The sequence below is a fragment of the Callorhinchus milii genome, unplaced genomic scaffold, assembly GCF_018977255.1.
Source record: "Callorhinchus milii isolate IMCB2004 unplaced genomic scaffold, IMCB_Cmil_1.0 Scaffold23, whole genome shotgun sequence".
Taxonomy (NCBI): Eukaryota; Metazoa; Chordata; class Chondrichthyes; order Chimaeriformes; family Callorhinchidae; genus Callorhinchus; species Callorhinchus milii.
In genome coordinates, this window is record NW_024704764.1 from 3975125 (window position 1) to 3993398 (window position 18274).

Sequence of the window (18274 nt, forward strand, 5' to 3'; positions counted from 1 at the left end):
GTGTTGGGGGTGAGGGGGGTGCTGTGTGTGTGAGGGGAGTCTTTGTATGTGAGGGGAGCTTGTGTGTCGGTGGGGGGGGGAGCCTGTGTGTGGGGGACCCTGTGTGTGGGGGGAGAGCCTGTATGTAGGGGGAGCCTGTGTGTGAGTGGTGGGGAGCCTGTGTGTGGGGTGGGGGAGCCTGTGTGTGAGTGGTGGGGAGCCTGTGTGAGTGGTGGGGAGCCTGTGTGTGAGTGGTGGGGAGCCTGTGTGTGGGGTGGGGGAGCCTGTGTGTGGGGTGGGGGCCTGTGTGTGGGGTGGGGGAGCCTGTGTGAGTGGTGGGGAGCCTGTGTGTGGGGGGAGAGCCTGTATGTAGGGGGGAGCCTGTGTGTGAGTGGTGGGGAGCCTGTGTGTGGGGTGGGGAGCCTGTATGTAGGGGGGAGCCTGTGTGAGTGGTGGGGAGCCTGTGTGTGGGGTGGGGAGCCTGTATGTAGGGGGGAGCCTGTGTGAGTGGTGGGGAGCCTGTGTGTGGGGTGGGGAGCCTGTGTGTGTTGAGCTGTATAGCTGGGATGCCCCGGGACAGAGAGATGAGGAGCACAGGTTCAGAGTTTGCAAAGGCCAATATCAGGACAGACACATTAAATCCTGTGAAGCACTTTGAGGCCCATCGTCCTGGTGTGAAAGGCTCCGTATCAAACGTGAGGATAATTTTCTATTTTACAGCTCGTATTATTTTCATCTTGTGCTGCGCAGTTACTGACCCCGGGAGCGAGCAGGAAAAATACAAGAGACTTTGCTTCCAAAAACCTGAAGGACAAATTATATATTCATCGATTGTAACGTGAACAGTTGTATGTGGTCTCCCCCGCTCTCCCCCATTCGCCCCCCACTCGCCCCCTCCCCCCCCCGCTTGCCCCCACGCTCCCCTCCCCCCGCTTGCCCCTGCTCTCCCCTGCGCTCCCCCCTGCCGCTTGCCCCTGCTCTCCCCCACTCTGCCCCGTTCTCCCCCCTCATTCTCCCGATCTTCCCCGCTGCCACCCTGAGCACGTTTTTCTGGAGGTAAATTGGGTGACTCACTCCGTTGCTGTGGAGTCTCATCGAGCTTCCCAAACCCAGGGACAAGGTGGACCTCAGGCTAAAGTTTCACATTGTGTGGACACCATGTCACACAAGGCATCCACACAGCAAACCTGCTATTGTACAAACAACCATAATACACCACGAACCTGACAACCTTGGAACCAGCCCCCCGGCCCCATCCCTAGCCCCACCTGCTCCCCCAGGCCCTGCCCCTGGCCCCCGGCCCCATCCCTAGCCCCACCTGCTCCCCCAGGCCCTGCCCCTGGCCCCCGGCCCCATCCCTAGCCCCACCTGCTCCCCCAGGCCCTGCCCCTGGCCCCCGGCCCCATCCCTAGCCCCACCTGCTCCCCCAGGCCCTGCCCCTGGCCCCCGGCCCCATCCCTAGCCCCACCTGCTCCCCCAGGCCCTGTCCCTGGCCCCCCCAGCCCTTCCCCTAGCCCCACCTGCTCCCCCAGGCCCTGCCCCTGTCCCACCCCCTCTCCCCCGGCAGTCATATACAGAGGGTATGAGGTTCTGCAGTTATTAATAATAATAACAATCCTTACATTGGATACAGTGGCTTTCACATCATGGGAACGACGACAGCAACAACAATTTGCATTTATATTACGTTCCCTCCCACATGCTATTGGATCTCGCTGGGAAGATGTCAGGAAAGCGCCGACAGAGTCTTGATGTTAAGTGGAATTTACAAATGCAAAGTTCCAATTTCACCGGCGAGGACATGAGGACAATCGGACACGAAGCCAGTGATATGCAGCAGGCGGGAGGGAACTCAGCCATACTGACTGGAGGTTGACAATCACCAACATCACACGACATCCTCTCAGTGTCATTATCGCTGAAGGAATGTTCACCACTTTATAATTTCAGTTATTCCAGAGAGAAATGTTCTGCACCGCTCACTCTTCTGACAGGATTCCCCCCTCCCCCACCTGCAGCGCGTTTCTTATTTTTTGATTAAAATGCCCCCTGAATCCCTCGAGCTAATTATCTCTTAATTTTAACTCGCTTTCTAACCTCATCTCCTTAGAGTCAAGGAGAATGATGGCTTGTATTTCATGTATGTGCACACACTGAATAAACACACGTATCTAAAGAAACGTCTGTAACATGAAACGCTTTGACAGATACACTGCTCGTTCCAGCTTGTATCCCTGGCCTGCACTGAGTTAGTTGATGTCAGCCTGGGCCGTGTTGTGGTGGAAACTAATAGCACTTTTCAGTAAACACTGGCCTGGTTCATGTTCCCCCGCCCCCTGACCCCTGGCCCCATGTGCGACCTAACCCCCCCCCAGCCCACCACATCCACCATTGGTCATTCTGCCCCGTTCTCTGGAACTCCATCCCCAGAGTCCCCCTGACTCAGCCCCTCCCTCCCTCCCTCCCTCCTACCTCGTGTTCAAAGCCCATCTAAAATCTAACCTCTGTGATTCCACTTTAGGTAATTATTACCCCCTTCACCTCCCCACCCCCAACTCCACCATCCTCCACTCAGCTCCCACCTCTCCAGCTGTGGTGCCCGATCGGCATTGCCAAACGCATTGAACCGCCCTCCCGATGTGGAAGGTGCCGTGTAAATTGCTACAACCTTAGCATTTGATGCAGGGCCTTATCATCTCCAATCGCGTCACTGCATCGTCAATGGTGTTGTGGAATCTTTAGTGTCTACATGAATGCAGCACAGAGGGTGGGGTTCACTTTAACATCTCATCCAAAGGACAGTGTCTCGGAGCGCTTAACAGTGGCAGAGCCCGACAACAAGCCGGGGCCAGGGAGGAGGTGACCGTAAACACGGTCAAAGAGGATGACCTTCAATCGTGATCTAAAAGAGGGGAGGGAGGGAAGGAGGGGGCCAGGTGGAGGGATTGACGCAGAGAGTTCCAAAGCTTCGGGGTGTAATGGCTGAAAGCACGGCCGCTAATGGTGGAGCAGAGGGGATGAGGGACAAGTAGGACGTCAGAGCCAGTCGAGTGGAAACAGTGGAGTGAGAAGTAAGCAGGTTGGAGAGAAAGGGAGGTGCCAGGGTATGAAGGGATTTGTGAGCGCTTTGGGACGGGCACTATATATTGTGTGTGAGGGGCACTATATAAATACAAGTTGCTGTTGTTATTGTGAAGAGCTTTGTAGACCAGTGAGAGGATCTTTAATTGATCCATTCTGTGATAGGAAACCAATGGAACCTGGCGAGGACTGGAGTGATAGGGGTACGGAGTTTAGTGTGTGTGATACGGAGCCAGTGGAGCCTGGCGAGGACTGGAGTTTATAATAATAATAATAATCCTTGCATTTGATATAGCGCTTTTCACATCTTCTAGACGTCTCAAAGCGCTTCACAGAATATACTGTAAAGTGAATTGACCGTATATTTGTGGACAAACGCGGCAGCTAATTGTGCACAGCAATGTCTCACGAACAGTCGTGGATTGAAAATGATCAATTTATTTTTGTTTTGGAGGGATTATTATTAGGTGTGTGGAGTAAGGAAACTTGCCCTGCCTGGAATTGAACCCAGGTGTCTTGTTTGCAAGGCGAGTGCTCCAACCACTGAGCTACAGGTTTACTGCGTGTGATAGGGAGCCAGTGGAGTGTGGGGATAGAAGGATTGAACGGACAGCTTGATTTCAGAGCGTGTAGACTCAATGCACTTTACTCTAAACCCATTGCATTGCTCTTTCCCCATCAGGTCCATGATCGCTCCCTCACTGGAGCTCTCTACTCTAACCCCATCCCCTGCTCTTTCCTATAATGTTATTTTTCATCAAAGACTAGTCCAGCACATTCAGATCTAGTTAAACTCAGCACGCAGTGTTCTGGATGATGTGCGGCCTATGGAGGAAGGAGTTGAAGAGGCCGACAAGCACACTCACACACATTCACACTCACATTCACACTCACACACATTCACACACTACATACATACTCACACATATTCACACTCACACATACACAAACCCACACTGACACCCTCATACTGACACTCACACACTCACTTACACTCACACTCCCACGTTCAAACACACGCACATACAGACTCACATACACACTCACTCAGATACACTCACACACACACTCACACCCCCACACATACACATTCACTCACATTCACAAACACACTCACACGCACACATACACTCACATACACACTCACAAATACACCATCATGCAAACACTGTATACAGTGAGGACTGTTCAGTAAGTGTAGACGGAGCAGAGCAGAATGACTCCCAGCTAATTGACACAAACTCTTTCCTTTGATATCAGGATTCCTCTCTCCCCACTTTTCCCATTTCCTTTGAAGTGCTGCTGGCTGGGGGGGATTTACGATTTCTGGAGGATTTGATCTATGAATTGGAACCTTTGCTGCCTTCTCCAAAATAACATGCAATCATTTTATTTGATATATAAAAGAGCAAGAGAAGACTTGCTGCAAACAGCTCTAGTTTTTACAACACAGTGAAATCAGAATGACAAGCCGGTGTTGCTCGAGTCTATTTGTAATGGACTCGCAGGAAATATAACATTTTAATCTTCTAATATCTTCGGACACGGCTGAGGAAAACCCAGGAAAGGTCCTGAGAGAGTTACGCAACATGGGAAAGCATCAGGAGCAAAGCCAACCAGACATGGACTGAAGTTTCAGTGAGAAGGAGCCAAGTCAGACGCACAACATAACAATGGGAAGGTGTCACTGCTGATCATTTAACCTCACGTTTCTATCTCTCTCTCTGGGTTTTAGCTCAAACAACAATCCTTGAACCTAAAACATAGCCTATGGAGGGAGTCAAGACGTCTTAGAGCGTTCATGGGGAGCTTCTGTGAAGTGTAGTGACTATGTGTTTTTTGTAGGTAAACACAGCAGCCAACCATGCCACGCACAGCCATGAAGTGGGTGGGGGGAGGAGGGGATTGTTGGCCAGGATACCGGGAGAGATAAACTCCCTTTCTTTTTGAATAGTGGGAGGGGTAACATCCAACAAAACCTTATTGTCCTCTGCCTTCCCCTCTGCCTCCCCCCGAATATAACTCCTCCTCTCCCCAAATATAACCCCCTAAATAAAACTCCTCTCCCAATATAACCCCTCCCCCAAATATAACTCCTCCTCTTCCCCCAGAATATAACTCCAGCGAGTCACAGCTCCACAATCAGGAGATTACACAAGGAGGTCAAATGAGAAAGGCCTTCGGCCTGTCTGAGCAGGGCCGCAAACCATATGGGGGTGGGGGTTAACCGCTGGAGTCTAACCAGCTAAAGCTATATAACCTGCCATTGACAGCGCTGTCTGGCAAGCTTCCCGCGGCTTGTCCAGCTTAAACCATCCTGTTAGGGCTTTGGCTTGCAGGGTTAACAGGAACCGATCGGGAAGAATCCCGAACCCTCAGTAACTGGTCTGCTCTTCCCAGATCAGCTGGTCTGTGATTATCAGTGCCCTGGAATCCTGTGGACCCGACCCGCCTGGCTCAGGAATCTATCCGCACACCATTGCACACAGTTGACCTGATTCCGATTTCCCATTGCAGACACAGGAGGCACCTCAGTCCCAGGGAGACCCAGCTTCTCCCACACCACCCTCTCAGGAGGATAGTTACTAGTTATGTGATGTAGCAGATTACAGGAAATAGAGTCAAATGGTTTCTGTAAAATTAGACTAACATCTGACAAAATTGGAGGTATCATCATGGAAATGGTTTATTATATGTTCGTACACTGATGTGGTCTCTCACTCTGAGGTTTCATTCAGTAATTTCCTTCATTAAACTCCTCAAGCTTCCCACTGGCTCTCTCTGCAGCTGTTACTGATTTGCACTTGTCTCAGCTCCGCTATTATCTGGAAACAATAAACATGACTGAGGTTTAACTCCAGGATCATAGCAGACGCATAAACAGCAGCAATAATAGTAATGCTTACATTTGATACCTTTCACATCGAGAGGACGCCAGGTTGTACTGTAAAGTGTAGTGACTGGGTTTTGTGGGCAAACACCGCAGCCAATTTGCACATAGCAACATACCCCAAACAGCATTGAAGTGAGTGACAGTTTTATTTAGGGGATTGTTGGCCAAGACTCCAGGAGAAACTCCCTTCTCTTTTTGAATAGTGGGATCTTTAACATCCACCTAAACAGGCAGAGGGAACCTTGGTTTAACGTCATCCAATGGACGGCATATTGCAACCACAACAACTTGCATTTACACAGCGCCCCCTCACACAGGGCAGCGTCCCAGAGCGCTTAACAATGGCGCAGCACGACGGAGGGAGGCGGAGGTGACTGTAGGCACTGGTCGAATAGGAAGTTTCTTCAGGCGCGACCTAAAAATGGGGAAAGAAGGGGCAAGGCGGAGGGATAGAGGAAGAATGTTCCAGAGTTTCTGGGGTTAGTGGCTGAAAGTGCAGCCACCAATTGTAGAACGGAGGGCACGAGGGACATACAGGAGGCCGGAGCCAGTCGAGTGGAGGCAGCGGGTTGTGGGTTGGGGGCTGAGCAGGTGGGGGAGGTAGGGAGGTGCCGGGGCATGGAGGGATTTGAAGATGAGTATGAGGATCTTGAAATCGACCTGTCCGGTGCTGGGAGCCAGCTGGGGGGCTGGGCTCGGTACAGGAGCGTCATCTTAGACAATGTTCCGACGCGGGGCTTCAATCAACAATCTTCTGACTCAGAGGTGAGAGCACTACCACGAGGCCAGGCTGACGCACTGTATAACACTTATTACAATCATCAGGTCTCAGTCCGGCTCAGTCAGGAACACTCCCGTCTCTGAGGCAGAGGCTGCGGGGTTCAAGCTCTCACGTTGAGCTCTCAGTCGAGGTTGACAGTCCAATACAGTGCGTGTGGGGTGTGGGGGGGTGGGGGGCAAGGTGTCAGAGTGCTAAAAATCCCACGTCGCTGTGGAAATGTTTGCACTCTTGTACACAGCGATGTCCCATAAACAGCTGTGATGTGAATGACTGATTTTTTTTTCCGGGGAAACTGACACTGGGAGACAAATTCCTTTTTCTTTTCCAATGACAGAGCTGCGTTTAACATCAAACCAAAGGATAGTTCCCCCAGCGACTGTGAGCTCAGCGTCTTCGACATGGGGTTTGACCCCACAACCTTACTGTCAGAGGTCACCGCACTGTGGATTGAGAAAGGCCAACACAGAAAAGCAAAGAGCAGAATCCTCTCCTTAATCTGAATCAATGGGATGGAATTACACTCTCCATCTCCATCTCCATCTCCATCTCCATCCCACATGGGCAGACTGCTCACCCGCCAAAAACCCACATTTATCCCCTTCTTTGCAGTCCTACTCCCACCCCCCAACCGCCGCTCCAACCAACTCAGCTGCCTCAGGTCCCCTACCCCCCGCCGCCCCCCCCCCCCCCCCACCCCCCCAACCGCCGCTCCAACCAACTCAGCTCACACACACAAGTTGTTGTCGTTGTCAAACGCATAGATTGTTTTTATTGATCATTTCAGAGTAAACAGAAGTAAACAAATTGTTGCATTTGGTCGTAATTTGAAGCCAATTTCTGTAATTCATAAAATAATCTTATATGGGAGTCACTCACACACTCACACACTCACACACTCACACACACTCACACACACACACTCACACACTCACACACACTCACACCACTCACACACTCACACACACTCACACACTCACACACACTCACACATCACACACACTCACACACACTCACACCTCACCACTCCACCACACACTCACCACCATCCACACACACACTCACACCTCACACACACCACACACTCACACACACTCACACACACTCACACTCACACTCACACCACTTCACCACACTCACACCCCACTCACCACACACTCACACACACTCACACCACACACTCACCCCACCCACACTCACACCACTCACACACCACCCACACACACCACACACTCACACACCACTCCACACTCACTCACCTCCACACACCACTCACACACACTCACACACACTCCACAACTCACACACACTCACACTCACACCACCACTCACCACACCACCACCCCACACACTCACACACACTCACATCAACTCACACTCACACTACACACACTCACACACACGTGAATCGGCACGGTTGAAGAGAGAACTTGCATTTACACGAGCCCCCCCCTCACACATGGGGGCGGTCCCATGAGACACTTAGACAATGGGAGACGATCGGGGGAGGGTGGAGGTTACCGTAGCACTATCAATAAAAGGAAGTGTCTTCTAGGCCGGGACTAATGAAGTGGGGAAGGAGGGGGCAAGGCGGAGGGATGAGGAAGAAGTTCCAGAGTTTCGGGGTGTAGTGGCTGAAAGTGAGACATGTAGAATGGGGGCACATGAGGACAACAGGAGGCCGAGAGCCAGTCGATCGGAGGCAGGGTGTGGAGTGGGGGGTGAGCAAGTGGGAGAGGCAGGGAGGTGTGAGGGCATGAAGGGATTTGACAATCAGTGAGAGGATCTTGAATCAATCCGTTGGGTGATTGGGAACCAGTGGAGCCGGGCGAGGGCTGGGGTGAGGGGGGATGGAGATCAGTGTGTGATAGAGACAGTGGAGCCTGGCGAGGGCTGGGGTGAGGGGGGATAGAGATCGGTGTGTGATAGAGAGACAGTGGAGCCTGGCGAGGGCTGGGGTGAGGGGGGATGGAGATCAGTGTGTGATAGAGAGACAGTGGAGCCTGGCGAGGGCTGGGGTGAGGGGGGATGGAGTTTAGTGTGTGATAGAGAGACAGTGGAGTAGAGCCCGGGGAGGCTGAGGAGTTCAGACCTGCAGGTGAGAAGATGTTGACGGGAGCCAAAGAATATGGCTTCTGTCTTGCTGACAGCAATAACAACTTACATTTACCCTCAGCTTTCGTTGGAGGAGCATCGCACAGTGAGGGGCACAGCACAGTCAGAGCAGCTAGTTTTTCTGTGGGGTTAAAGTGCAGAGGGGGAGGATGCCGGGGGTTGGGGGATGGGGGGAGAGGCAGGACATTCCAAAGGTTACCTGGTGACTAGAGCAATTTGATATGTTTCAATGTGTTATACTCAGCGCTGTGTCAGGTGAGGATTATTTTTTGTAATGATGATGATCCTAATTGTTGCTGGTTTGGACAGGTACCAGTTACCAGCAAACCAAGCAGGTGTTACACACCGCACTCCCTGACCGGCTGCTGGCCCGCGAGGTGGAGAGAAGAGCCATCAAGACCTTCCTCAGGCAGCACGTCTGTGCTAGGCGGCCGGGGAGTCTGTATGTCTCGGGAGCTCCCGGCACCGGCAAAACCGCCCTCCTCAACCGTCTCCTGCCAGACATGCAGGTACCCAGCTCGGCAACACCTATACCAGCACCGCCACCACTCACACCAGCACCGATGTCGCTCACACCAGCACCAGGACTGCCCACACCAGCACCGCCACCGCGCGCACCAGCGCCGCCACCGCGCGCACCAGCACTGCAACCACTCACGCCAGCACCGACACCATTTACACCAACACCAGCACTGCCACCACTCACACCAACGCTAAGACCAACACCTCCGCCGCCGCACCCACTTGCTTTTCCCCGCCCCACAAACACACACACACGCACACACACATACACACTGTGCAGCTCTCCTGCGTGATGGTGGCTGTGTAAATGCCTGTTGTAAATGCCCACTCCCTCCATTCAGCCGGCTCTGGCCTACTCCACATCCCCCGACCCACCCGCCCCACCATTGGCGGGAGAGCCTTCAACCTTCAGCCACTCTGCCCCCAACCTCTGGAATTCTATCCCTGAATCACTCCGCCTCGCCCCCTCCTTAGCCTCCTTCAAGTCCCGCCTCAAAACCCTCCTCTTCAACCATGCCATCGGCCACTCCCCCCCCCCCCCCCCCCCCCCCCCCGACCCCAGCTCGGGTCTGAAATGCTGTACACTGTCCAGCGCCTTGGGACATCCTCCCAACGTGAAAGGCGCTAGACAAATGTAATCTTGTTGTTGGTGTAGTTATGTGGTTGTTTGTGGCTTATGTTGACAGGAGGAGTTGGGTGGAGCTCAGACGATCATCATTAACTGCATGTCACTCAGAAGCTCCCAGAGCATCTTCCAGGTGGTTGCGAACAAGCTGTTTAGACGGGAGCAGCTGAGATGTTTGGGAAATAACATTCCCCGGCAGCTGGCCAGGCAGCTGTGCAGCGCGGGGCCCATGGTGTAAGTGTCCGAGGCTGGAGTGTTCCTGTGGTCAGGCCGTCTATCTGCTCTGCTCTGGTCGGGGGGTTAACTCCACCATCCACCAAATTCAACTAACTCAGAACTCCACCTCCCGGATGCTCACCCGCACAAAACTCCATCCCCCCCTCACCCCAGCCCTCGCCAGGCTCCACTGTCTCTCTATCACACACTAAACTCCATCCCCCCTCACCCCAGCCCTCGCCAGGCTCCATTGGCTCCCAATCACCCAACGGATCAATTTCAAGATCCTCTCACTGGTTTTCAAATCTCTTCATGCCCTCACACCTCCCTACCTCTCCCACCTGCTCACCCCCCACTCCATCACTCATTGCATCCGCTTGGCTCAGTGCGTGTGTCAGCCCGGCTCAGTGCGTGTGTCAGCCCGGCTCAGTGGTAGCGCTCTCACACCTAAGTCAAGGTTGTGGCTTCAAGCCCCAAGTTGGGACTTGGAACGTTTGGTCTAAGCTGACTGCAATGCGATGCTGGGGTGGGGTGTTGGGAGGTGCTGTCCTTCAGATGAGACGTCACACCGAAGTACCGTCTGCCTGTTCAGATAGACGTTAAAGATCCCGGGGCGCTATTCAGAAAAAGTGAGTTTCTCCCAATGTTCTGGCCAACACATCCCCCAAATAAAATTGGTCACTAGCTCTATGGCTGTTTGTGGGACCCTGCTGTGCACAATTGGCTGCCGCGATTCGCCCACAAAATACACAGTTACTACACTTTGCAGTATATTCTGTGAAGCGCTTGGAGACGTCTCAATAGGGATTCAAAGTCCTGGCTTGAACTCACAAGCTTCTGATCGAGAGGTGAGAGTGCTACCCACTGTGCCAGGCTCACACACCTGGGCCAGATAATCCTAACTCTTTCATCCTAGCCCGATCTTGTGACATACGAGGAATATTATTTATTTATTTATACGAGATCAGTGTGCCGAGGAGCCAACCAGGGAACAGGCCATATTAGACCTTGTTTTGTGCCATGAAGCAGGGCTGATCAGCAAATGGGAAATTAAGGCTCCTCGAGGGCAAAGTGATCATAATATGATGGAATTTAGCATTAAGTTAGAGAGAGAAGTAGTTAAGTCCGAAGCAAAGGTTTTAAATTTAAGTAGAGCCAATTTTGCTGGTATGAGAGAGGATTTAGCCAAAATAAACTGGGAAATTAGACTTAAGGATTTGACAGTAGACCAGCAATGGCAGACGTTTAAGGAGATAGTGCAAAATTCCCAGCGAGCACGTATTCCTTTGAGGAATAAGAATGCCACGGGAAAGGTGGCCCAACCGTGGCTAACTAGAGCAGTTAGGGAAAGTATAAAGTTAAAGGAAGAAGCCTATAAAACAGCTAAGATGAGTAGTAAACCCGAGGATTGGGAGAACTTTAGGGATCAACAAAGGAGAACCAAAAAAGTGATTAAGAGGGAGAAAATGGAATATGAGGGCAAACTAGCGAAGAACATAAAGACAGACTGCAAGAGTTTTTATAAATATATAAAGAGGAAGAGGCTGTCAAAGGTAAATGTGGGTCCGCTACAGGCAGAGACGGGGGGAATTATAGTAGGGGACAAAGACATGGCAGAGTCATTAAACAAGTACTTTGCTACTGTCTTCACCTTAGAAGACACTGAAAACCTACCAAGAATAGAGGGGAACCAAGAAGACAATGTTAGCGAGCAACTTGGGGAATTAATATTAGTAAAGAAATGGTTTTAGGTAAATTGTCAGGTCTTAAAACTGATAAATCTCCTGGACCTGATGGCCTACATCCTAGGGTTTTAAAAGAGGTGGCTACTGAGATAGTGGATGGCTTGTCTTTGATCTTCCAAAATTCTCTGGATTCTGGAACGGTTCCCATTGATTGGAAGATTGCAAACGTAACACCACTATTTAAGAAGGGTGGGAGAGAAAAGATGGGGAACTATAGACCAGTTAGTCTGACATCAGTGGTAGGGAAAATTCTTGAGTCCTTAATTAAAGATGTCGTTATGGGATTCCTGGAAGACCATAACAAGATTAGGCAGAGTCAACATGGCTTTACAAAAGGGAAGTCATGCTTAACTAATCTTTTAGAGTTTTTTGAAGATGTATCTAGCAGGTTAGATAGGGGGGAACCAGTAGATGTAGTATATTTAGATTTTAAAAAGGCATTTGACAAAGTGCCACACAAAAGGCTATTGCACAAGGTTAAGGCCCACGGGATTAATGGGAACATATTAGCATGGATTGAAGAGTGGCTAACGGGTAGAAAACAGAGAGTAGGGATAAACGGGTCATTCTCGAATTGGCAGGATGTGACTAGTGGAGTGCCACAAGGATCAGTGCTTGGGCCTCAGCTATTTACAATTTACATCAATGATCTAGACGAGGACATTGAATGTAACGTATCTAAATTCGCGGATGACACTAAACTAGGTGGGAGAGTAAGCTCTGAGGATGATGCAAAAAGATTGCAACGGGATATAGATAGGCTGGGGAGTGGGCGAGTAGGTGGCAGATGGAATTTAATGTGGGGAAGTGTGAAGTTATTCACCTAGGTAGAAAAAATAGAAAAACAGATTATTTTCTGAGGGGGAGAGATTAGATAGTGTTAGTGTTCAGAGGGATTTGGGTGTCCTTGTACACCAGTCTCAAAAAGTTAGTTTGCAGGTGCAGCAAGCAACTAAGAAGGCGAACGGCATGTTAGCGTTCATTGCAAAAGGTTTAGAGTACAAGAGTAGGGAAGTCTTGCTGCAACTGTATAGGGCCTTGGTGAGACCGCACCGAGAGTATTGTGTGCAGTTTTGGTCTCCTTATTTAAAAAAGGACATACTTGCCCTCGAGGGGGTGCAGCGTAGATTCACTCGGTTAGTTCCTGGGATGAGGGGACTGACCTATGAGGATAGGCTGAATAAACTAGGGCTGTATTCTCTAGAGTACAGAAGAATTAGGGGAGATCTTATTGAAACATATAAGATTCTTAAAGGGCTGATAAAGTAGACACTGAGGGTCTGTTTCCCCGGTAGGAGAATCTATAACCAGGGGTCACAGTCTTAAAATTAAGGGTCAGCCTTTTAGAACAGAGTTGAGGAAACATTTCTTCACTCAGAGGGTAAAGAAGGCTGTAGATGCTCAGTCCTTGAACATCTTCAAAGCTGAGACTGATAGATTCTTAAAAAATAGAGGGATATGGAGGCTATGGGGATAGGGCGGGTAATTAGAGTGAGGTCTGAAGATCAGTCATGATCTTATCGAATGGCGGGACACAGGCTCGAGGGGCCGAATGGCCGACTCCTGCTCCTAATTCTTATGTTCTTATGTAAGTGTTTATTTATTTATTTGTTTGTTCTCAGGTTGTTGGTTGTGGATGAGATGGACCAGTTGGACAGCCAGGCTCAGGATGTCCTATACACAGTCTTTGAGTGGCCCTGGCTCCTCAACTCCAGGCTCGTGTTGATCGGTGAGATTTGTTGGAACCTCCTCGTCCTCAAGGCCTTGCATTGAGCTTTTTTTATTACTTTCTGCCCCTGGCCACAATGCGCAAACTCCCTCTCTCTCTCTCTCTCTCTCTCTCTTTCTGTCTCTTTCCCCCCATCTTGGCCTTGCTCGTCCTCCATCTTCCCTTCAAAGCCCTCCTTGGTCTTTACTTCATGGCTGTTTTTGACGCCTTTGAAGCGTGCAAACTGGGCTGCCACAGCGGCCTGCACAGTCACTCCACTTCACTGTAAATCCTGTAAAGCCTCTTTGAGTCGACCTTCTGACCTATTATATTCGTTATTATTATTTCTCAGGCATCGCAAACGCACTAGACCTGACTGATCGCATTCTGCCCCGACTGCAAGCTCATCCCCGGTGTAAACCTCAGCTCCTGAACTTTCCTCCCTACACCAAGGAACAGATTGTGGCCATTGTACAGGATCGCCTGAGTCAGGTACAGACACCCCAGCACTCGCCTGCCCGGGAAATGGCTTTATATCTCGTCGGGGGGACGGGGTGGGGGCTGCACACTCGTCAGAGGCATCATCTTTTAAATGAGACGTTTGTGTTCTTGTATATATGATTCACCTACTGCACACAGTCACTGCACCTCTCAGTAAATCCTGTGAAGCAGTTCGAGATTCAACAGTGTCTTTCGTGTCCACAACTACCTCCCCAGTCCCCGGACTTACGAAATATTCCTTCCACAAGCTGCAGACCATTGGGATCTCTGCAGCTTGTGTCTTCTCCCGCACTAAGCTCCGTGAGTCCCACCCTCACCTGGCTTCACTGGCTCCCCATCCCCCAGAGGATAGAATTCAAGATCCTCGTCCTCACTTTTTAAGCCCTTCGCGGCCTTGCTCCTTCCACTGTGCAGGCTCCGGCCTGCTCTACGCCCACCGCCTTACCTGATCCACCACGAGCAGATAGACCTTCGGCCTTTCTGCCCCACGCTCTGCAACTTCATCCCAGAGCCCCTCTACCTCCCCACCTCTCTTGCCTCCTTCAGTACCCGTCTCAAGACCCTCCTCTTTGACTATGGCTTCAGTCACCCTCCCACCTGCACCCTCCTAGTCCCCGCTCCCAAATCCACCCCCAGCTCAGGTGCAAACCTTCAACTGTCCAGCGCTTACGGTTGTCCCCTGATGTGAAAGAGGCTATAAATGATAGCTGCTGTTGTTGACCATCTTCCGGAAAAACCAGTCACTTGCCAGCAATTCCTTGTGAATCTCTGACACAGTTTGAGGTTCTAGGCCCAGTATCAGACACTAGGATGTTTGTAGAGGTGCGGGGAGCCGAAAATTGTGCTTTAAATTGTTACCTGTGACTAGCCGGTGCCCCGCTGGGCTCTGCTCTATGTCAGTGTGGTTTTGATGAGCTGTTTATTGTTTCATGTAAAAGGTCCCGGGGGAGAAGGTCCTGGATAATTCTGCCGTTCAGTTCTGCGCTGGCAAAGTTTCCTCTTTATCTGGAGACGCTCGCAAAGCCTTGGACGTGTGCAGGTAGGTAACCCAGCGCGCTGTAACATCTCCTGGTAAACCTGGCTCCAGAGTCAGGTCACTCTCCACAGTCTGGTTAACAGAGTGTTTGGGGTCTGAGGCTTTCAGAAGCCACGTCAATTAGCAAATGTTCATTGTCGGGCTGGAGGGTTTATACCCCATGTCAGCCTGGGTTGCCGCTCACCAGATAGTGGTCCCGGGGAGGGAGGGGGTCATCATTGGAATTATTCACGTGCAGGAACACTCAAATATGTTGGCGGTAACATTCCAGAAAGGTGTTTGGAGAGTTGGGGGGTGGGGGAGGGGTGAAGGGGAGAGCAGGGTTTTGGCTAATTTGGAGTCCTGTAGCTCAATGGTTAGAGCACTCCCAAGCGAGAGACCTGGGTTCGATTCGTGGTAGGGCGAAATGTGGGCAAGTTTCCTTACTCCACACGCCTCTGCTTACCCAGCACTAAGTAAGAACCCAGTTGTTAGTTGATTGGTGGATTGCTTTTCTAGCTTACCAAAAAAATTAATAATAAGTAAATAATAAATTGGTCACTTCAATCCACGACTGTGTGTGGGGCACTGCTGTGTGCAATTGGCTGCCGCGATTCGCCCACAAATAGACAGTCAATTCACATTACAGTATATTGTGTGAAGCGCTTTGAGACGTCTCGAAGAAGTGATAAAGCGCTATATCAAATCCAAAGATTATTATTATTATAATTTGATGTGCCTCTGTTGCTATGGTTACAGGCGTGCGGTGGAAATGGTGGAGATGGATGTCAGGTGCCAGACTGTGCTGAAACCTGTCGCTGAATGTAAGTCGCAGTTACAAGCTCTGAGTTTTAGCTCCTGGTTCAGGTTGAAGCTTCAGCATAATACCTGCCGTTGCGATACGATTGACATTTATACAGTGCCTTTCACACCTCAGTGTTCAACACTGATCCTGCACCTGAGCTGGGGGGTGGGGGGTGAAGATCACCCAAAGGCTGGGGAGGGGAGCACTGCGTTGTTTTGAGATGCAGGTCCTTCAGGTGAGATGTTAAGGGCAAATGTGCCTCCCTTTACTCTGGTGGACACTGACACATCTCATGACACGAGAGAGAAGGGAGTTCCTCCCAGGGTCCTGGTTAACAGTCCTCCACATAAAATTGGTTGTTCACCTCCACGGCTGCTTTGTCTGTCTGTGTCACCTCCCTGTACACCCAATGAAGCTGAGGGAGGAAGAGTCACTGGGACACATTGTGTGAAGTGTTTCACAGCATAAACGCAGCCTCAACCCGATGCTTGGGAATTTCCATGTGTCCGAGACGTACATACGTGATTCTGTGTCAGCGCTAACCTGGATGATCAAAAAATAAATCCCTACGTTCCTATTTTGCTGAGTCCGTATTGTTTTTCCTCCTGAAGGCAGTGCTCCTGAGAAAGGCTCTCCCACTTCGCGGCTGGTGAAAGTCTCACTGCCTCACATTTCCCGGGTCATGTCCGAGGTTTACGGGGACAGGATGAAGTCAAGCAGTGGTGCCGAACACGCCTTTCCTCTCCAGCAGAAATTCCTGGCCTGTTCCCTGCTTCTCCTGACCAGAGACTCTCAAGTTAAAGAAGTCACACTGGGAAAGGTGAGGCTCACAAAACACTGACTGTGAATAGGAAGATTGGAGTCTTAATTCTCCTCCCTCCACATCCACTCCGCCACCCACATCCGCAGTCACCCCCTCGATCTGATGATCACTCAGGGCCTACCATCTTGGACTTCACCATCATCGACAAAGCAATCTCGAACCATCACTTCATCTCCCTTAATTCCTCAATCCCTCTCCCCACTACCACCCAACCCGCCTCCAACTCCTACCACCCCTGGAAAATAATCTCTCCTTGCCTCCCCCCCCTTCCTCTTGGCTGCCTTGGAGTCATCTGAACTCCTTCCCCTCTGGGCTTCCTCCTACAATGACCTATCCTCCTCAGTTACTCTCCTCCCCAACTCCCTGTCCTCCACTCTCGATTCCCTCGCTCCCCTCACTTACCAAACCGTCTCCTACTCACGAAAGTCACCTGGTACAGCATCCACCTCGTACCCTTAAAGCCCAGGCGGGTGCCGCTGAGCGCACCTGGCTCAAATCCAACTTAATGGTCCATCAGCAGATCTGGCTGAACCATAGCAAATCTTACCATTCCGCCCTCGCCTCCACTAAATCGTCGTTCTACTCTAAGACAATCTTGGAGGCCAAGGACAACTGGCTCCTCCACCCACCCGCTCACGCCTCACCCATCCTCCCTCCAATGCCAACTGCAAGGTGATCCTGGAAGTCCTCAAATCTAAAGTCGGGGGGTCAGCTTAGCTGCCTCTGCCCTTCAGTCTGCTACCCCCTCCCTATCTGCCCCTCTCACCCTGGTCCCTACCCATCCCTCCCTCTTTGAACCTGTCTCCCCTTCCTCTCTCGTCACCACCATAACCCACAAGAAACCGACCACCTGTTCCCTCAACCCTATCCCTCTCCTTACCTCCCAGCTCCACCTCCTTGCCCTCCACTCACAGACATAAACAACAACGACAACAACTTGGATTTATATAGCGCCCTCCATGCTGGACGGCGTCTCAAAGCACTTTACAGTAACAGATCCCGGGACCGAGCCAGGGGAAGGGGGAGGAGCCAGGGGGGGAAGGTGACCAAAGGCGCGGTCGAAAAGAAAGGTCTTCAGCAGAGACCTGAAAATAGGAAGGGAGGGGGCGAGACGAAGGGAATGAGGATGGAAGTTCCAGAGCCTCGGGGCATAGTGGCTGAAGGCACGGCCACTTAGGGTGGAGCGGGGGACAAGGAGGAGGTCAGACCCGGAGGAACGAGGCAACGGGTACTGTTTTGAGGAGAGAGGAGGTCAGAGAGGTCGGGGGGTACAGAGGAGAGAAGGGATTTGAATACAAGGGTGAGGATCTTGAATTCGATCCTCTCTGGGACAGGCAGTGCAGTCTGGCCAGGACTGGGGTGATCAGGGAGCGGAGTTTGGTGCGGGTGAGAATGCGGGCGGCAGAGTTTTGAATGATCTGGATTTTATGGGTGGTAGTGGAGGGGAGGCGGTGAGGAGGGCGGTAGA

General features: G+C 51.3%; 1 protein-coding gene across 1 annotated transcript in view; it reads left to right on the forward strand.

Moving 5' to 3' along the window:
- Nucleotides 1–9151: 9151 nt before the first annotated feature.
- The window catches only part of cdc6 (cell division cycle 6 homolog (S. cerevisiae)), a gene marked incomplete at its 5' end in the record, with an annotated part of 18491 nt that continues 9368 nt past the window's right edge, over nucleotides 9152–18274 (forward strand). The window contains 7 exons of the mRNA XM_007909623.2: nucleotides 9152–9355; nucleotides 10055–10227; nucleotides 13577–13683; nucleotides 14015–14154; nucleotides 15102–15202; nucleotides 15938–16002; nucleotides 16595–16803. Coding sequence (XP_007907814.1) covers nucleotides 9152–9355; nucleotides 10055–10227; nucleotides 13577–13683; nucleotides 14015–14154; nucleotides 15102–15202; nucleotides 15938–16002; nucleotides 16595–16803 — 999 coding nt within the window. The remainder of the gene's footprint in view (nucleotides 9356–10054; nucleotides 10228–13576; nucleotides 13684–14014; nucleotides 14155–15101; nucleotides 15203–15937; nucleotides 16003–16594; nucleotides 16804–18274) is intronic.